This window comes from Cotesia typhae, unplaced genomic scaffold (genome assembly GCF_013202065.1).
Source record: "Cotesia typhae breed Kobodo isofemale line unplaced genomic scaffold, CoteBio_Ctyphae contig_4, whole genome shotgun sequence".
Lineage (NCBI taxonomy): Eukaryota > Metazoa > Arthropoda > Insecta > Hymenoptera > Braconidae > Cotesia > Cotesia typhae.
In genome coordinates this window covers 3,194,917-3,217,047 of record NW_027423748.1, presented here as the reverse complement: position 1 = coordinate 3,217,047, position 22,131 = coordinate 3,194,917, and the positions used below count along the sequence as shown (strand labels likewise).

At 30.8% G+C, this 22,131-nt stretch overlaps 1 protein-coding gene across 16 annotated transcripts in view; it reads right to left on the bottom strand.

Annotated features, from left to right (window-relative positions):
• LOC141526969 (uncharacterized) overlaps window positions 1-22,131 on the bottom strand; it is a 92,417-nt gene that overhangs the window by 9,477 nt on the left and 60,809 nt on the right. For 14 of the 16 annotated variants that reach the window (XM_074242150.1, XM_074242151.1, XM_074242152.1 and 11 more), the window contains 7 exons: window positions 14,988-15,270; window positions 11,170-11,287; window positions 8,557-8,689; window positions 8,248-8,323; window positions 6,930-7,156; window positions 6,753-6,825; window positions 2,273-2,668 (listed from right to left, as the gene is read on the bottom strand). In XM_074242150.1, the coding sequence (XP_074098251.1) occupies window positions 2,273-2,668; window positions 6,753-6,825; window positions 6,930-7,156; window positions 8,248-8,323; window positions 8,557-8,689; window positions 11,170-11,287; window positions 14,988-15,270 (1,306 nt within the window). Of the gene's footprint in view, window positions 1-2,272; window positions 2,669-4,926; window positions 5,119-6,752; window positions 6,826-6,929; window positions 7,157-8,247; window positions 8,324-8,556; window positions 8,690-9,087; window positions 9,186-10,724; window positions 10,873-11,169; window positions 11,288-14,987; window positions 15,271-22,131 lie in introns of all 16 variants that reach the window. The other 2 variants (XM_074242164.1, XM_074242163.1) reach the window with 2 other exon arrangements.

Below are 22,131 nucleotides of genomic sequence, written 5' to 3'. Positions count from 1 at the left end.
GAAGAAATTTTGCGTCATTGCATAAAAAAATTTGTGTTCATGCACGGAAAAAAGTAAACTGTAAAATTTACTCGAATTCCGGTTGATTTTCATAGTTTCAAACAGTAAAGCGGACATCGGAGTGTCAAAAATATTTATATTACAGGACTTAATGTAGAAAGTGTAAAAGCCCCAATTTTTAATTTAATATCGAAAATAAATGATAAGTAGCTGTCACTATAGTAAATAACGACTCTCTCATTTTAAGGAAGTACGATCACCAAGGCAACTTTTGATAAAAGGCTTGATTTTTTTTTAATATGAAGTTCAAATAAGTCTAAACAAATTCCGAAAATTTGAAGGAGATTGCCCGATCATTTAAATGAATAATTAACTTTAAAGTTGAGCAATTTAACATTGGTCTTATGGGATAACCTCCTAATATTGATACATTTCTGTATTTTTCTCGTAAAACTGTCGGTGAATATTTTTAAAAAACTTATGGTTGAAAGTAAATATACTAGTGATAAATTTAATTAAAAAAAATTTACACTTGCCCGACTAAAGCGTATTAATTAAAAGAAAAATTAATGTCGCCATTAGCCAATGTTAAATGTAAATCTATATATTGAGAAAAATCATGTGGTTACTGCTCTCTCCTTACCGTGCTAGAGGCGATACCTATCCCCACCCCGCCTATCGCTCGTACTTCCTTAAAAAATTCCTGTTTCAAACAGTAAAAATTGCAGTTTAAATATATAGTCCATACTGGGAGAATTTAACATTTGAAACAGTAGAAATTCTACTTTTAAAATATACATTTTATCAGTCTAAGCAAGTCAATAATTATAAAATTTACCATTTTACTGTATTGTATGAAAATTAAGTAACAGTATTTTATACTTTTTACGTATAATGCGATCATTTTTTAGGTACGAAGTGATAAATATTAAAGTCAAAATTCTTAATTATTATACTTTAACATTTTAAACTATTACTGTTATTAAAAAGGTTAAAGCTACACGGTAAGAACAAGATTACACTGGATATCATCCTAGATTATACTGAGTGAAAAAAAATTTCAGATAGTAGCTAGTATAATCTAGATATCACCCAGTATAATCTGGATTACAATGAGTATAATCCAGACACCACGTAATATGATCTGGATTTTTTTAACTACTATCTGAAATTTTTTTTCTTGTCATCTTGTTCTTTCCATGTATTCTAAAAAAGTTAATATTGTAGAATATTACTGTTTGAAATAATAATTTTTAGCGGTTGATCATTACTTGTTATAAATCGAATATTATTTATTACAGTTTACTTTTTCCATGTGAGTATTTAACCCTTTTTTGTGTTAATTAAAGAGAATTAATACAAAAAAGTGTTTAATTTTACCCACAGATGTGTTAAATATTCAACGAAAATTTTTAATACAACATTTTTTGACGCATTAACGTCATATCAATTATTTTTGCTTAGAATAAAAGTTTTACTTATTATTAAATATTCATAAGTAAAAGTTATTATAATTTTTTTGTCAATAACTTTTAATTAAAAAATATACAACGTAATTATTCTGTTGAAAGATCGATTAATAACTTCTTTGATAAGAAAGAATAATAATAAAATTTTAGTCGAAGAAAACTTAATTAAACTAAATGAATTTCCAATAATAAAAATAAAAAATTTCCTTTTAGATTTTATTAAATGATGAAGATACTTTTAATAAATAATCGTTATCGAGTAAGTTATTTTCGTCATGGGTATTAATTTTAGGTATCTGTATTCCCTGTGAGGAGTTTTATGCGTAAAAAATAAAATAAAATAAAACATAAAAAGACATTGAAAGCTTTTTTATCTCTGTTATAAATAAATAATGACAAGTTAAAAGCACACTTTGATTTAAAAATTATTGTAGATTTTATAAAATAAGAAATATAGTTCATTATGAATCAACTATATAAAATATTTAATTTTTGATTCGATAAATTTGAAATAATAAAACTTTCCCAATTTATTTTTCTCATTAAAAGTTTCTTTAGTTAAATTTTCTTTTTTTATTCAATTTAAACTCAAATAAAAGGGATAATTATAAGAAAATCAAATAATAATAATAATTGAAAGTAAAATATTTCGATAATCGTAGACATAAAATCATAAGAAGAAATAATAATAAAAAAATGTAAATTCTACAATAATTTAAAATCAATAGATAATTATCGGGATGAAGAAAAAGGAAGAGAAGGTAAAATAAAATACACGGTGGAGTCACAGGCATGCTACTTACTAGCTTGCAGGGCTGCATTAGCTCGATACGATTGAATTCGATTGTCGGTGGTGGTGAAGGATGATTTGGATGGGTGATCAGCAGTAGGCGCGGTTGTCGCCTTGGCTTTGGCGGATCCTCGGGCTCTTGAGGCTGGACTATGACTTAAGCTCAAATTTTTTCGATTATTACTGGTGACCCGGTCCAGTGACCTCGAGCCCGAGGAAGTTGCTGCTGCTGAGGCTGATCTGATGCCTGACCGGCCATTGGAGCGCTCGTACGCGCTTTGATGAAGCTTATTTGGGGTTACTTTTGTATTTGTTGTTGTGGTAGTTGTTGTAGTTGTTGTTGTTGGTGGTAAATTTGTTTTCGCGGCTAGATGAAGAGGACGAGGGGAAGCGGTTGTCGCGAGGAAGGCTAAAACACATATTATTCAAGATGATTATGATTATGGTTGTAATCCGTTCTCGTTCCGGTTTCGACGCACTTATCTAAGTATTTATATTATATTAGTCTAAGTATAATTGTTTTCATTAGTATAAATAAAATTTTCCTTTTTTTTTTTATCACTATGGATTAGTCAATTAATCTTAATTAATTTTTTTTTTTTCAGGTACAAGTGATTAGTGACTTGTAAATGAAATTAAACATCGAACCAACCGTGCTTTGCCGGAACGCGAGGGACGTGGAATGCAAATGAGGTGATTAATGCCGCGATAATAATAATAATAATAACAACAACTAATTTTGTTGAATGAAGGACAAATGTGAGCTTTTAAACAGTGAGCTGTTGATATTTATACGGTGCTAATTTGAAATATGAAAATTACTACAGTAACTATTTGAAACTTCTCAGTGTCTCTATTCAATTCAATTTATTTGTTCTAATGAACTGTGGGTAGTTTTATCATTATTAACTTTAAACTTTTATTTCTTCAATGAAAAGAAAATTGTTTTAAAAAACTGTCATGCTTAAATATTTATTTTTAATAAAATATTGAATATTTGAGCTATTAAATTGCGTTAATAAAATAATTTACTCGTGGTAAGAATATGGATTATTTTATAATACTAACTTCAAGAGGCAACTAATCATTTTTAATATTTTTTTGACAAGTAAATTATTATTAATAGAACTTTTTTTAATTTCCAAATATACATAAACATAATTTTCTACTGTATTTTATAAGTAATAGAAAAAACGGCTATTTTATTTTTTTTTTATAGTTGCATTTCTTAGTACCTCTAATAAGCAATAAATTAAAATTTTTATTCTTTAACTGAATTTTTAATATTTACTAATTAATTAATATACTTAGATATTTTTTATGGAAGAATTAAAATTTTTTTCACGGATAAACTTTCTACGTATAAATAGAATTTTTTAACTAATTTAAAGTATTTGTGTAAAAAAAAAAAGATGTCGGAAAAATGTTCCAAGCTAAGAGCTCCAAAAATGACACAATTTGTGACTGTTTTGTGACACAAAATGAAAAATCCAAAATAAAAAAGTTAAGCATTTTTAAACTCTCGTTAAAAATTTTTTTAAACTTACGTCATTTTTTCAACTCATTTTACAAATTGTATAAACACGTTTATGAAAAAAAAAAAAAAAAAAAAAAAAAGGATTTAAAAAAAAATGTATTCTTACCAATTTATTAACTTTTCAAGACCAACTCAGAAACATGACCTATTTGGACGCCGTCAGATATTACATTGATAAAAAAATTGACTTGACTCAAGAGCCGAACTCTTGAACCAAGAATACAATTTTGAAGAAAATAATTTTCTTGAGTCAAAAGAATAAATTCTTGACTCAAGAAAATTTTCTTAGACCAAGAATAATTTCTTAGCTCAAGAATTTATTCTCTTGACTCAAGAAAATCATTTTCTTCAAAATGGAATTCTTGGTTCAAGAGTTTGGCTCTTGAGTCAAGTCAATTTTTTTAACAGTGTATAAATAGAATTTAATTTGAAATATTTTTGTGACTATTTTGGAACATTTTTGTGACATATTTAAACATTTTTGACGAGTGTTGTAAAAAATTTTTTCATGAAAGTTTAAAAATGCTTAACTCTTTTATTTTGGATTTTTCATTTGGTGTCACAAAATAGTAACAAATTGTGTCACTTTTGGAGCTCCTAGCTTGGGACATTTTTGTGACACTTTTATGACATCTTTTTTTTTTACGCAGGTAGGCCAACTGAAAAAATGATCTAATGTCCGTTAATTTCAATTTAATTTTAAATAAAAACAATTAAAATCAATTTTATATCCGTTAGGTACTTTTAAATTAGAAAAATTATACTTCCAAAATTTTCAATTAATAATTTAATTTTAAATAAAACAAGTAATGTCAAATTTTCCATTAATTACCACAAGTATTAAAGAATTATTGAAAAAAAAAAATAATTTTGTTAAATTTAATCTTCATAAAGAAACATTTTTTTTGTGTAGATAAAATTGAACCTGAGATAGAGAAGCTCCAAAAACTACACGAAAACGAGATGAAGTCATTCAATGACGAGTGGGGGTAAGAAAGGTAAGAATTATTGTATAATAATAAAAAGGGAATGATAATAAACTATTTGAGCAATTATAATGTCAATCAGGTAAGTTGATTGTCAATGCAGTAAAGACGTTGTAATGCATGAGAGGACAATATAAGACGTACGTTTGCGCTGTACCCTCGGTGAGGGTCTTCTTTGGAGCGGCGTGGGCCCAGGGCCAGGTGGCGGTGGTAATGGTGGTATGGGTTGCTCATTCAAAGTAGACGATTTCACCGACGACACAACAACAGGGGGTTTTGAGGAAGAGGAGGACGACTTAGGCGACTCTCTTATGCTCCAACGGACACGTCCGACCGCTGAAACACCCGCTACTGCGTTGCCTAATCGTTTCTTTAATCACTATTTTTTTTTTCACGTGTCACGCTCGATCAAAGTCTGTGCGATTGTTTGGACTTACGTGTTTATTTTTTATACTCAAACTTATTTTGTCTTGTTTTAGTTTTTTAGATAAATTGTACTGTCTAGGTAATAATTATTTAATGTAAATTACAGTAGAGGGTTGATTGAACAAGGGCCATGCATTTTATAATATAAATATTTATCGCTCGACTTATTTTTATTTTTTATAAAGTTATTTATCAAACTTTTTATATACATTTTCAGACATGCAGATTTTACACCTCGTGGCTCTTAAAATAATTATGAAGATTGATAAAAAAAAATTTTATTGATTTAAGAAAAAAAATTTTTAACTAAAAATATTATTTTGAAGAATTTTATATTCTTAAATCAAGTTAATTTTTTTTTAACAGTAAAGTAATTATTATACTGCCCGTTAAATTTTCATAATTAGTCAGCAAACACTATTCATGTTTGATTTACCGTTCAATCAAACTAAATTTGTACATTTATTACAATCGAATTGATGTATTACTAAATTTACACTAATAAAATTACAATTTCACAAAATTACGAAGTAATATCGCAGTAATTTAAAATTAGAACTTAATATTTGTATAATCCCCTGGTTTATTGTTATCATGAAAAGGGAGGAATGTAATAAATATGCAAAAAAAAAAAAAACATTAACTTCCTATTACTATAGGTCGTTAGAATATAATTAGTTAAAATGAGGAGCTAATTTTCAAAAAGGTATCTTTTCATATTTTAAAAAAGCAGTTTTTTTAACTTTTTAATATTAATTACTTCAAGAATTATAAAGATTTCGGAATAAAAATCGAATTATAGCTTCTCAAATTATGTAAATATTTTTATTTAAATTATTTAGTCGTTAAAAAGTGACAAAAATTAAAATAAATCAACTCTAATAACTAGAATTAATCAAGTCCCTTCTAATAAATTTTCTGATTGTAAAACTACTGCGATATTAATATTACGAAGCAATGTTAGAGAAAATTAATTTTTTTACATTTTAAAATTAAAAAAAAACCACGAGGGATGAGCGATAAATATTATTTAAACAACTGATAAAACTTCCGAATTATAAATCAATAAACTAACGACAATAAGACATACTCGGACGAGCAAACGAGCAGTCGATCAATCAATTTACAATCATATAATTAAATTTTCTATATACGATAATAATAATAGTAATAAACTACCTGATGAGATAATTATAACTGTGCACGAAAATGCAATAAGAATATTAACGATCATAAATAGTGGTTTATAATAATTGGTAATAATTCAAAGAGGATAGTGGCTAGTGGAGTGGTGTTAGTGGTTGGTGTTGGTGGATAAAGTGGTAGGTTTATATAAGGAGCCAAGGTGAATTTTATATAGTTGATAAAGAGTGGAGGTGGTAGTTTATTGAGAGTAGAGAGACTTTGCGACGATCGATCGAGACACGAACCAAAAAGTTCTCGTATATGTACTATTCTATGTATATATTTATTTTTTATATATATTAGACAGACTGACGTGAGCAAATCACCTGGGAGAACTTAAAACGTCAGGGACTACTTACTCGGACGTGGATGCCTTTCTGGATCGCCACTTCTGTCTCTCGCTTCTTTATCTTTATGCTCCTTTTCTTTTTCCTGGAAAACAGAATACGTAAGCGTTAAAGCCACTCTCAATTTGTACTTGCATTCACGATAAAAGTTTGCAAAATCCATTGTTCGGTTAATGAGATTAAGATTACCTTTATGTCTTTGCTAACTGATGGTGTTCTAGGTGTCTGTCGCTTTGGAGATCTGCTTAATGGACCCATGCTCTGGGAACGTCCTGTTCGAGGGCTGTTCTTCGGGCTTGATTTGGTTCGTGGTTGAATTTCTTCCCGATGAGTAGATTCCTTAGAGTCGTCACGACGCCGTGGCACTACTGGCTCCAGCTTCTCTCGCGTTGGAGAAGGCAGTAATGCACCATCACCTAATTATATTTTAAATATTTAGAGATCCAGATAGTTATCAAATTATCTTTATTATTAACATTAATGAACATTTCAGACAGTTGAGTATCTTTATGAGAGATTAAAGTTACTAATTACATTTTATATCGTTCAAGATCTTTAGTTTCATTTTTTCTTCTTTAAATTTAAATTGAAAGAAAAAATTTATTTAAAAAAAAAAATATGCACTTTCATGTTAAGAAATAAATTTGTTGAAAAAAAGTCTTTTTGAATTGGAAAAAAAAAAAATTATTTTTTCCCAAATCTAGAAAATTTTTTTTCCTCAATAAAAAAAATTTTTATTACTGCAGCTAAAAAATAAAATTCTTGAAAATTTTCAACAAATTTCTTTCTTATTACAACATTGCTAATTTTTTACAAGAGAAATTTTTTCCCTCAGTGTAGATTAATTTATTTTTAAAAAGAAAAATTACTACTGAAATTAATTTTCACATCAATTCAAAGAATTAAAATACTATAAAACCCTAAAGAAGTTATTCTTATTGATTTTATTTCGACAATAAATTCTAAAAATATATAAAAATTATTCCATTTTAAAAACTGTGAAATTAATTGAACAAATTTTATCTTTTTATTGAAAATTTATGGTTAGATAATTTTATACTACCTACTAATTAGTTAAATTTTAAACAAGTCAATTAGAAGCAAACGTGAGGATGATAAAAACGTTACATCTTCCTTTTAATATCCCTTAAATATTCAAGAAAGCGCCACTTAGAAAAGGTTTTAAGTTACTTATAGTATTTTATATACATTAAATTAAATATTTTTTCTATAACTTCATTAGAATATTTAATTAATTAGTTAACCCAAAAAAAAAAGATAATTTTAGTTTCAAATAAACTTTTAGTAAAATTGCTTTGTTAAAAAAAAATTATAAATGTACTATGTCGAAAAAAAATCTAGTACAAATAAAAAAATAAAAACTTGTATGGATTTTTTGCAATGACTATTAACAATAATTAGAAATTTCCAATAAAAATAAGAGAAGCAACGGGCAGCGAGATTGGCTACTAGCAACTAGTAATTTAATAAAAAAAATTGATCTTACATATTCCTGTGGTGCGATCCAAATGATGGCGAATCAAAAATTCTTTTCTAGCACGTGCAATAGCTTTCTCAGTATCCTAAAATAATTGAAATATTATTTATTCACTTGAATAAAGTTTACAGCTCACATTTTCTTGAGATATTTCTCTTGATGCTGAACGTATTAAATATTTACTTAACCCGAGGCTATTTATTTATTTAAAAGTTTAAAAGCTTTTAATAATAACTCATTCATCTATAAATATCTTCATTGAGAAGAATTTATTTTCCATTTTATATATTATAGTATAAATGAAGTTGTAATACTAACAACAGCTTTCAAATCATCTTGCAGAATCTCATAAATTGGTCTAGCTTGTACAGATGATGGTCTTCCAGCTGGTGGCATATTAGGTGCTACCTTTCTCGTATTTTCCTTCTCCTTTTCTTCTTTAGTAACCGACCTATAAGTTAAATAAAGTTTAATAATATAATAATAAAAATAATAACAATAAAAAATCACAATGATGATAATAAATTAACAAACAGTGAACGATAAAAATTGAAATAACGATGAAAGAACAACTACGACAGGTTTCCATGAGTGTTCGTGCGATTTTTTTTTTCTATAGACATCAAATAAATGTTACTATAAAATTTTATTTTCATGGCATCACTCGATTAACAGCTAGTGCTAAAAAATGTGTAACCAAATGTGATTAAACAATGTGTAACTTAAATAATGGATGTTTTTAAACAAACAACTTGTATAGTCATAAAAAAAGTAAATAAACTAAAATAATAATAACAGTAATAATCTAATAATTAAAAATGCAAACATCGACAATTTATTAGTACTGGCCTGGCGAGGGACAGTGCGTTGAGAGAGTGATTATTTGACACACGTTTCCATAATGATGCTTTCTCTTCGGATGCCAAAACGCTTCCCCAATCACGGTGCTTAGATAAATAATAAACGTTAAAAAATAATAATAATAGATAATTAATATTTTGATAATAACGTAAAAGGTAAAAGTAAATATTTAAAAAAATGAAAAAATTCAAAAGTACACGCCTCATACGCTCAGTTATTAAACAATAGAAAGAAGAACAACGACAGAGCTCCGGAAAATTATTATAGAGCGTTCTGGAATAGTCAATAAAAATTAATAAAAATTTTTAAAGAGCCCTGAAACATCAAAACGAAGCGTCTTAAATAAGTCTTAAAATTGTTGGATAATAATTTTTCAACAATTTCAAATTCAATTTAAAAAAAGCGTATTCAAAAATTTTGCGGTTAAAAACTTGCAAAATTGTCTAAAAAATGTCTAAAATTAATTTTCATAAAAAATTTGAGAACCAAATTTCAAAAATTTGCTCTCAGAATTTTATTTTGGCGTTTTAAAATAGTCTTGGTTTGAGTCACGTTTAAGATCTTAAACAAACGACTTTTTTAAGACGATTTTTTTTTACACGGGAATATAACGTTAAAAAAGAATCTTTTTATGATATATTTTAAAGGGTCATTTTGGTTTGTAACTTTAAAAAAAAAAAAATTTTTTTTTTTTACGTTTTTTGAAGGTACATATCTCTTAAATAATTTTATAAAAACTTCTAAGTGATCGGACTACGATAAAACTACATTATTTTACACAGCTTATGTGGATGTTTGAATAGAATAAAATAATATTTTTGAAAAGACAGAAAGGATTTTGTATAGTACCGGCATCATTGATTGACTTTAGGTAAGATTTTTTTTCTAATTATAAGAACTTTGAACACGTTTATTTCATAACTATGTTTTTCTGGTTTACGTACACGATATTTCCGGAACCAATGACCTGGTCTTAATAAAATTTAAACCACATACTCTGCATAATAGTAACTATTGGATCATCTATAATTAAATCAAAATTTAGTTTTTTACTATTTTTTTAGGTAAACAATTTTCGTTTTTGTATTTTAGATGAGCCGTTATTAAGTTATTATGTACGTTAGCGACATACTAACTTTTGGAGGAATTTTGTTCACCTATTGTTAATTCATAGAAAAAATTAAAAAAAATTAATTTAGATATTTTTTGTGTTATTCAAGAGTGTATTTGTTGAGCTGGATAAATTTAACATTAATATCTATAATAGTTCCTGGGTAGTAAAAACATAAATATTGGTTTTTTTTTTCAAGCGGTGGAACCAGAATGACCCTTTAATTAAGCAAATTATTAAATAAATTATTTAATATCGGCGACGTTAGAGTCCCAACAGTTAAAGTCGGTGACCACAGCAGTTAAAACCGACTCTAAATAAAAATTAATTAAAAAAAAAAAATGATTTAATTTCATATTCATAATTGTTAAAAAAAGTTTCCATTCTTCATGATGTAAATTGAATGTTTCATTTTGAGTATAAACCATTTCAAGTTGCGAAATCATAAAATGGCACTGACGAGTTATGAGGCGCGAAATTTAAAAATAAAACTAAACAGCACGACACAAATTACCTTGTACTCATCGGCAAGTCGTCTAAGTTCAATTATTTCATTAATCAAGTAATTATCCATATATGGTTTATTGCTCTTGGCTATTTTATTTTCTTGAACGATATTGTCGTCGATAATACGCACGCCTTTACCAGCATACTTTCTTGGTCTGTAAATGATAAATCAATAAAAAAGTAATCTACTTTGAAATAACGATAATTAAACACACCCTGTCGTAGTTGCCTTTATTTTTTATATAAAATTAATACTAATTCTAATGCTATTACTAAAAAAAAAGAGTTAATAATTAAATTACGGTTATTGTGATTAGTGACCGTTGAGTAACTCCTGAAAGGTTTTTATAAAAAAAGATAAATCGATGAACGATGGATGATTTAAAAATAATTGGTAGTCTGAGTCTTTAAAAATTGAATAAAATAGTAAATAAAAAAATGGGGCCACTGACCTGAAGGCAACTTTGAGGTCAGCAAGATCCTCATCACGTTCTTCAGCTTCAAGAACAACTCCGTCAATATTATCAGTATTATTACCCACCAGTGGTTCAAGCTCAGATGGTTGTACTCCTGTAGTAAAATAAAAATCGATATTAGTATCTACTGGCTATGAATACTAATCCAATTGTAGGGATTCGACACGTGTAAGTGACGAGCATTGACAAATTGAGAAACCTTATACATTATTTATTAGTTATACCGTTAAGCTAAATAAAATAAGTGCAGGCGCATCTCTAACGTAAAAAATCTCAGATCATCAGCAAACTTGTGATAAATATCATGATTTAATTGCAGGACTCCTGGATTTGTCAATGATTTTTTTTTCCCAATAATTCTATTTGAGTTTAGGTGCTGTAACCCCAGTAATAAAATTCCAGATAATAAAATTCTAGAAAAAAAATCTCTCGCCAAAAAAAAACTTGAATTTATTATATTTATTGTGGAATAAATAAAGACGCATATTTATGGGTAGGTTTTTTTAGGATTATCTTATTTATAACTTTGTCGGAGGCTTTTCTTACTGAGAAAGTTACTAAGATTAATTTAGATAGAGCTTTTTTTGCCCAGAATTATTCAACTTTCTACTGATTTATCAGAATAAATTGTCTAAAATAAGGCAAACAGTATTTTTTTTAAAAGTTTTGAGAATATTTTATTTTTTTCCTCGTTAATATACTAAAAAAAAACTGCTTAATTCAAGAAAAATATTCTATAAAAATTATTTTTACTCAATTTTGGACAGTAATAGTATTCTCGTTATTAATATTGTCATTAATTGCTCGTTTTTCAAAAATTTGAATAAGATATCGGCGGGTAATAAGGCCTAGTTATTGGGAGATTTTAAAAAAAATCGAAAATATTGCATTTAATTATTGCAATTTATCGTTAATTTTTAAATTAATACATTAGCCATAAAGTATAATGGAGTAATGGTAATTTTCACCATAAATAAACACAAAATTAAATTTTTTAAAAAACTTTGCGAATAGGCCTTATTTTACTACGGTAGGTTAATATTAGAGATTAATCATCACTTAAATTGAGCAACAATACTTTTTTAGATGTTGATAAAAATTAGAACAATGATTTTAAATTATTAAATATAAAAATAATAAAAAATGTTTACCATTTGCTCAAATCGTTTTTTAGAAATTCTTCTGCGCTACTTTAGCATATGACGGATGATGAAATATAGAAGACAAAAAACGTTGTATCGGGACTCTATAAACTTGTAGCGACATTTCTATGCTAGACGCTTCTACTAGAGAAGGCTTTAGTGGAAGCGGTTATTTTAAATAGCATTTTTATCACTTAAGCCTTTTTCCCCGACAGGCCTTATTACCCGCGGGTACCTTAATATTGTTATCTATAGTTACTAATAAATAATTTAGAAAAATTGGATATTTAATTCCCTAATTATTAATTTTAAGTTACTTAGTTTTATTTTTTTTTTTTTACACTCATAAAAAAAAGTTGATTCATGACATCATGACATTAAATTGATTAGTTATGTTAAAAAAATGACCCGAGTTGCAATAACAAATTACTTTACAGATAACGATACCGTTAAATCGATCTGTTGTCTTAATCAAATAATTTTGTTGTTATAACAATATCTGTTTATTGTCACAACAAAATTTATATCGTTATCACTACTTTGCTGATTGTATCGTCATAACAGAATTGATTTGTTGTCTGAAGAAAATCAATATCATTGCCATAATAAAATTAATTTGTTGCCTTTACTATAAATTATTTTCACAAAAATTAATTTAGCTGCTTCAATATCAAGATTTCATGATGTCAAACCAACAAAAATAATTGTCTTTTCGCCGAAACAATTGTTGTTTCAACAGACCGATTAGTTTATTCAATTAAACTGTTTTGTTGATAAAACATATAAATTATTTATTATTATCTGTGGTTTGGTATCATAACATATGATTTATTATCTCTATGCTAACACAATAATTTGTAACCACAATTTGTCTGATATTGTGCTAACGAAAAATATTTTTCAGTGATCTTTTTGTTTACTTTCAAACAAAATCGTTATAAAGTTGTAACTTTTATATTTTCTTGATCCAAAAAAAAAAATAAAGTGTTTAATTGAATTTATAAAATTGTTAATTGAAAAACTTTTTGGAGTTTATTGGAGTTTACTTCTTAAAAAACGATTTATGTAGCCGGGGTATGAAAATAAAGTTTGGAAAATCCAAAAGTGGAAAAATTAGTTATAGATTGTAATTATTGCAGGTTTTTCTAAGAATTATATTGTAGAATATAATAATTACAAAATTAACATTCAAAGTTTGAATTTAGAAAAATGTTATTTCGAACTGTAATTTTTTTAGCTTTGAATACGACGGGACACTTATTACTATTTACAATGTAATTCTTCGAGTTTTATTTTTTCCGTGTGTTTTCCCATTATATTTATATGTAAATATTGTTCGGCAAGTGCGATAGAAAATAAATAGAGACAATTTCAGTTAAAGAAATCGCTTGATTTTTGTAAGACGAGTGTAGAGGGAAACCTCATTCGCTTGGCTTATGAGGCGTGCAATACGAGTGTAAAATCAAACGTTACGCGTTACAAGCTACAGTTTGTCTACTCCCACCCTAAAGAGCTTGCACGACTGCATGGTCTATAGTATATACGGACCATAGTGTATATTAATGTCAAGGCATACATATTATTCATATTAAATATGTGTATATGTACAGTACAGCGTCTACATCACTACATCATTATTTATTCCATATATTTATCCGATATCGACAAACAACAACTTTCAACTTACAGAATTTTCATCGTAAATTTTATATTTTATTTTTATTTATATCTATCGATAATTTAAATGATACAGAAAATCAACCTTGCTAAAAAATTTATACTATAAAATAATTATTTTCTATTGTTCTCTGAACATGTAATCTATTTCGATGAATTAATTGTATAATTAATATAAATAAATGTACTTAAATAATGATATATTAATATGATATAATTATGTTTAATTATGCATTCCTTCTGGTTCTATGTATAGGTGTGTACCACCGTTATAGAATCACTACACGGAAAAAAGAAAACTCGAAAAATTACAGTATAAAATGTAAAATCGGTCCCGTCGTAATCAAAATTAGAAAAATTACAGTTTGACATAATATTTTTCTAAATTCAATTTTTTAATTTAATATTCAGAGCTTTCAATGTCAATATTACATTCTACAATGTAATTCTAATAAAATCTTTAATAATTACATTTGAAACTGTAATTTTTCTAGTTTTCATCATGAAGCGCCACGTTGCATTATAAGCTGTAATTTTTCGAGTTTTCTTTTTTCCGTGTACCAGAAGTAAAATGATAAATAAATAAATATAATGTATGCTTCGAGTAATATCATAGTTAATTTTATTTACCATCATTTACTAATCTATAAATACGATATAATCGTTTGTAAGGAATAAACTCCAGTCGTGTGTCGAAGCTGACACACACAATTTTTTTTCTCATTTGTTAAGTTTAATTGCTTTGATTCGTGAATTTCTTATATTATTTTAAACTGAATATCTCAAAATAAGACTAGATTTTGAAGAAAATATTTTTCTTGAATCAAGTAATTTTTTATCAAAATATTGTAAAATTATCACAAAGTTATATTTTTATCTAAACTTACACTTTAATAGAATTTTCGGAAAATCACTCGCAAATACAAGAATGAAAAATTTCCATAATTTTAAAAGGAATATGTAACTTAAATTTACCATCACGTTTGTGATCAACATCTCCGGGCCTTTTTTTCATGTGAACCGGAGCAGGTCCTGAGGAAGGAATTCCTTGTTTCAAAGCACCCATGCTCAGTGATTTTCTTGGTGGTCCACCGGCATTACCACCAGCACCACCAGCAGCTGGTAGCTGGGAAACAACATCGCCATTTGTCAGCTGGGCTCGCCTTGGCCAAGCGAACTGCAATCGATACTCAGTACTTATCCGTGAAATCGCCTTGCTCAGCTGGCTCGCTGGTAGCGCTGTATTTCCTGTCACCTCCTGGTTTTTATAAAAGTATATTATAAGAATAAGTATGTAGATATAGATATATACATAGATAAATTGATTGAGAAAAAGCGCTGAAGTTGAAAAGGAACAAGAACAAAAAGACACTTTTTAAATGTGTCGATAGGGTCAGAGGAGTTGCTGATAGTTTTATGTAAAATGACGCTTCAGCAGACTTGTATTGTGTATATTGGATAGAAACATTTCACCAAAGAGAGATAAAAGAGTTTGCTTCCAGGGATTTTCAATTGATTGGAGAATTTCTTTTTTTTTCTTTTGTTAATTATTTTATTTCCTTATTTCTATTTTATTTTGCAATTAATAGTATATTACACTACTAGCGCCGAAAGTTGAATTTTCGGCCCTGCGCGTCATGATGCCCGAGGCGAAGCCGAGGGCACCATGACGCGCAGGACCGAGATTTCAACTTTTGGCCTGTATAGTGTATACGATTTTTCTTCATAGCCGGTCGAAAGTACGTTATCAATTTTACTTTTTTTAACTTCAAGTGCAGATAAGTATGTCTTGATGCCTGCCCCGACATTTGCGGCACGAGCGAAGCGAGTGCTGCTGGTCGTGGGGGCAGGCATTAAATACATTCGAAGAGTAAAGTCTGGTCATATTTTTTAAAAATAAATTAATTTCATTTTTTCAAAGATGTATTTATTTTCATTAGTTTAACAAACTATATTAGTTATTATAAAATTTATCAAATAAAACATATTATAAGCGAAAAACTCTTATTGCATTTTTTTTAATCTTTTCAATTTTCTCTTGAATGATCGCAATTACTAATAATCCTTCCATAAAATACACAGTTTTCAAACTTGATATTGGAGCAGTTAAAAATTATATCTCCACTGAGTATATTATTTTAATATTAATACAGTTAATATTGAATTAACAGATTGAGTATACAGTTAATATTAAATTAACAGATGACAAAACAACATTGATAAATATTTTTAAAGTAAGAGGTAGCAATAGAAATTACAGCGGTTAAGAATTTGCTATAGTGACGGAATAAACAGTCCCTAGTTACAAGTGTAATTACGCATGAGAAATTCTTTCCTCCCGCCGTTACAGAGGGCGCGCGTGTACTTCTCACAGGGAGTTAATGTTAAACTTTCTTTCCTGCCATTAGAGAGGAAAGTACGTACTTTCGACCGAGGTATGAAGAAAATTTTTTTTTGCTCGACGGGCAGAAAGCGTCAACTTTCGGCCCGCTGCGCTAAATGAAGTTGCCACTTTCTGCCTTCGTCGAGCAAAAAAATAGCATACATTCCTCGGGAAGTAAATAAGAAAGCCTCAGATCACATGTTTGTTGACCTCGGCTTCGCCTCGGCCAACAATTACATGTGATCTGAGACATTTCTTACTTTACTTCCCTCGGTGTGTAATATACTATTAAGACTTATAAGACATTTTATATTTTACTATTTTTCCCCAGGGGATTATAATTTCTATCCAATAAACTAGTTAAAATTCTATTGATCAATATTTGCATAATTAAGTAATAATATCAATAAGGAACGTGCGAGTGCTTGGGTTCTTTTTATTCTTCCATAAAGAAAATTCAAACTAGTGATAAATATAATTTAAAAGTATAATATAATAATTTCTTAATTGATTAAAAATTTTTAATTACTTAAATATTTAAAAGATAAAATTATTTTAATTAAAAAAATTTAATCAATCATGTTAATGAGTTGTTTTAATTACAAATAATATTAATAAAAATCCACAGTTGGTTTTTACATAATTAAACGCACTTTTAATTACAGGATTCATTTCTTTGATATAATTTATCCGATAACGACTAAAGTACTTAAAAATCCATTTGATAAATTGAAAAAATGTAAATCCAGAATTGACGTAAGTTATTTTCAATATTTACTGCACGAGTCGACAATTTACCAGAGTTTAAGCTATAAATGATGTTTGTAATTTAAATTATTTAAATTATATTCAATTTTAGTATCATGTGAGCTATCTACCTACCAATCACGAAAGAGTAGATAGAAAAGGGGAGGTCTGAACTCTGACTGCAGTTTTACAGTAACTTATGATAATAGTACTGTAATAGAGTAAAGGTTGTGCGGTATTTAACTATTAAAAAATTATAACTGCAAGCGGATTTAATCTGATACAAGTGAGTGCTTTTAATATTACCAAATTAACCTTTTGATATTGGATTTCATTGTTTAGTTTTAGTTTTGATTTAATTACCCATTTTCAATTTTTTTTTAAATACTGATTGTCATTATTATTATTATTATTATTATTATTTGTTATTAATTGCTCAGGGGGGTTTTCCCCGGAGTCCGACTCTCCGAGGGCCCAGCCTGAGCGCCATCCATTACTGCTGCACCACTCCACACAACAAGGCGGTTAGTGAGTGCAGCAGGCCAAATTCATTTGCCTAAGTAGACGCAGGGATCCCAAAATGACAGCCTTTTGCATCCGCACTGCTAGAGACACGGCTGCTGAACTGCAAGCCGGTATCTTCGCAAGTGAAGACACAAAAGACTGTTTCATCCCTCCAAGGACGCCGACAACCAAAACGACGAGCTTGACACGGTAACCTGGGTACAGTTTGCCAATTTCAAACAGGAGATCCTGATATATCTGGTGTTTGTGCTCTTCTTTGGCCGAGATATTGTATTCGGCTGGGGCCGAAAACTCAATGACATAAATGTCACGAGTAGCCTTGTCAAAGAGCACAATATCAGGTTTGTTGTGGTCAATCCGCCGGGTTGTTGCGAATGGTATGTTCCAATAAATTTTGGAACTGTCATTCTCAACAACCTGCGGAATATCTCCTGGCAGATAAGGCAACACTGGTGTCTCATCGATACCGCAGCTATATCTGAGATGATAATAGAGTACTCGCAGGGCAGCATTGTGACGCTGTATGTAGGCACCTCTTGCCAGCACAGGACATGCCGACAAAAGGTGCATCAGCGTCTCCGGATGTTGTTTACACGTCCGACAGGACGTGTCCGGAAGCTGCGCCTGGAGCACCTTGCTACGGTATTCGAGAGTGTTGATAACACCATCTTGGCAGGCAAATATAAACCCTTCGGTCTCGGACATCAGGCCAGCTGACTTCAAGAAGGAGAATGTCAGCTGGGTGGACAAGCCATGGTCACGGACGTGTTTGAAATACACGCTGTGCATGGACTTGTCCATGTGTTCACCGAGGAGTTTTTTTCCTCGGCTATCCTGACGACGCTCTTGAACTCCTTTTTCGGGAGTTCAATGAGAGCGTTTATTTCTCCGAGACCTAAGGTATTTGCCGCGTAGATTGCTGCCTTATACAAGAACGACCCCTTCCGCGCATTTTCATGACTATGAACAAATTGCATCAGGAAGTCGTCCTCGTCTGCTGTGAAATTGGCAACCTCGTATGTTAAACCCAGAACCAAACGATCGTGAAGCCGCTCCAAGCTCTGCAATCCTCTCCCTCCGATGTTCCGGGAGAGGTACATCCTGGCGACTGATGAATTAGGGTGCATGCTCTGATTCATATTGATGACTTTACGGGTTTTGATGTCGAGATCTTTCAACTCATTTCGAGGCCATTTCAGGATCCCAAAAGAGTAAAGTAGGACCGGGACAGCGAGCATGTTAGTAGCTGAGACTTTGTTCTTGCCGGAAAGTTCTGATGACCAGATCTTCCGGAGTCTCCTAACATACTCACTGCGAAGAGTTGTTCGGACTTCAGAGACGGCATGCATTTGCCGCTCTTCAATCCCTAGATATCTGTACAACTCTCCGGCGTCTAATTCTCTTAAGACGCTCCCATCCACTAATTCGACATCTCCACCCGTATCAGAGCACTTACCCTTCGCCAGGTGTACGACCGCACACTTGTCCAACCCAAAAGACATTCCGACATCTCGTGTGTACTCTGCTACGATGTTGATGGCCGTTTGTAGATGATCTTTGTTGGCACTGTATATCTTTAGATCATCCATAAACAGTTGGTGAGTGATCGAGTATACTCGATCACTCGGTAGCCCCGCAGAGTACCCACGAGTTTGTCGGAGGGCAACAGATATTGGCAGCAGTGAGATGCAAAACAACAGAGGGCTCAGAGAATCTCCCTGAAAGACGCCTCTCTTGTACTGAACAGTTCCGGTTACGTGCAATGCATTTCCACTTCCTATGTGAAAACGCGTTCGCCAGAGCTGCATCGTACGTTGTATGCATCCCACTGTTTGGCGATTGATTCCGAGGCATTTGAGCAGATAGAGAATCAACTCATGTGAAGTTGAGTCAAATGCCTTACGGTAGTCAATCCAGGCCATAGACAGGTTGCGTTGGTAGTAGATTGCGTCTTGAATGACGCATCTATCTACCAACAAGTTGATCTTGCAACCTGACACGCCCTGTTTACTGCCACGTTGTTCGTATATCTGTTGCCACACAGGCTCTATCTCCTGCAAGATACGGTTATTTAAGATTTTTGTAAAAATCTTGTAAACCGCATTCAAGCAAGTGATAGGCCTGTAGTTCTTTGGGTCGGACAAGTCACCCTTTTTAGGGATGAGTACGGTTCGCCCTTCTACCAGCCAGTCTGGAATTGGTTCGTCGCCCTGAATGTATGATGTAAAAATCCGGGCCAGATGAGCATGTGTAGAAGAAAATTTCTTCCACCAGAAGATGTTTATGCCATCTGGACCCGGGGCAGCCCAGTTCTTGCTGCCATTCAGGGCTTTACGAACCTCTTCCACACTGACTGCAGGGCTCTCTTCGGCGATATCCTGCCGTCGGTGTTCTCGACAGAATGCCTCGAAGTCGTGCAGAGCTGGAGTATCCGGGTTGACGTTTGGTTGATCTCCGTACAATTCACTCCAAAAGGCTTCCACTCGCTCAGATGATGGATAATTCTCGGGAACAGCGGTCTTAGGTGACAGAAAGCGTGAAGGGTTGGATCGAAACAAAGAGTTGTCGATCAACCGCTTCAGCCTTTTCTCTAGTGACTTTTGGAAGCCACCAGAGCCCGCAACCTGTTAAGAGACTCTTCTTTGATGACAAGAAGAGTACTCTTGTTCAGTGTGTGATGTCGCCTTCGAAGTTCTGCCGCCAGGCGACGAACTTTGGCGTGTACGGTCTTTGAGTACTAACATACTCTATCACACACTGAATGCGGGAGACTTGTTTCCGAGAAATGTCAATTTTGTGTCCAAGTTGAGCGATGCGCAGCTTCAACTTCGCCTCGAAAGAGAGAGAATGTCTTCTCTCTATCGGCAGAAGCGAAGCCGCGGCACCGTAGACAACTTGGTTGACAGTGAGCAGAGTGGAGTCCTCTTGAAGCTGTGTGGGGAGATCTTCGTTCACCGTGTCGAGCTGTTGTTTTGAGTGAGTCATCTTTTTGGAGATGCTCACTTGTCGACCTGTAAAGAGGTTGTCGTTGTCCTCGGAGAAACGGTGCCGTTCTTGGTGTAGCGGTGCTGGAAATGAAGGCCGATTAGACTGCCTTCTATTTGGCAGCAGCGATCGTCGATTATGCCGAAGGTATGAGGCGTTTTATTATTATTATTATTATTATTATTATTATTATTATTATTATTATTATTATTATTATTTTAACAGCTAGTCCCTACGATTGTTGCTTTGTATTTTTCTCCTAGACAAAGAAGAATTTGTAAAAAAAAAACGTTCTGCTACGTAATAAATTTTTGAATTATCTATTTCGGGGCAGAGAGTTTTTTTTTAAATTCTCATTTGTTCAAAAGAAAAACATAAAACTGCAATAGCTTTATAGTCACACAGAAAAAAGTAAACTGTAATAAATAATATTCGATTTATAACAAGTAATAATCAACTACTAAAAATTACCATTTCAAACAGTAAAATCGTGATTTTAATAATCACTTTGTAATATTTATCACTCAAATGCTACAATTTATTCTTTACATGGAAGAAAATACTATTTTAAACAGCAATATTCTAAAATATTAATTGTTTTAGAATATACGGAAAGAACAAGATGACACTGGATATTTTCCCAGATTATACTCGGTGATATTTGCGGTGAAAAAAAATTTCAGATAGTAGCTAAAAAAAATCCAGATTATACTACGTGGTGTCTGGATTATACTCATTGTAATCCAGATTATGCTGCGTGATATCTGGATTATACTCATTATAATCTGGATTATACTAGCTACTATCTGAAATTTTTTTTCACTCAGTATAATCTCGGATGATATCCAGTGTAATCTTGTTCTTGCCGTGTAGCTTTAACCTTTTTAATAACAGTAATAGTTTAAAATGTTAAAATATAATAATTAAGAATTTTGACTTTAATATTTATCACTTCGTACCTAAAAAATGATCGCATTATACGTAAAAAGTATAAAATACAGTTACTAAATTTCTAATACAAGCAACGTCAATATCTACAAAGTAAAATTGTAAATTTAAAACGCAATGCTAAAAATCAAACTATAATTATTGACTTGCTTGAACTGGTAAAATTTATATTTTAAAAGTAGAATTTTTTAGTTTCAAATGTTAAATTCTCCCAGAGTGAGACCTCCTTCTCATATATATTGAAACTGCAATTTTTACTGTTTGAAACTGTAATTATTTAAGATGAGAGAGTCGTCATTTACTATAATGACAGCTACTAGTCACTTATTTTCGATATTAAATTATAAATTGTCGCTTTTACACTTTCTACATTAAGTTCTGTAATATTTATATCTTTGCCACCCCGATGCCCGCTTTACTGTTTGAAACTATAAAAATTAACCGGAATCCGAGTGAATTTTACTGTTTACTTTTTTCCGTGCATGAGTGCAACAAGGATAGTACCGTTTCTTGAAGTGAGTGCGACGCGAG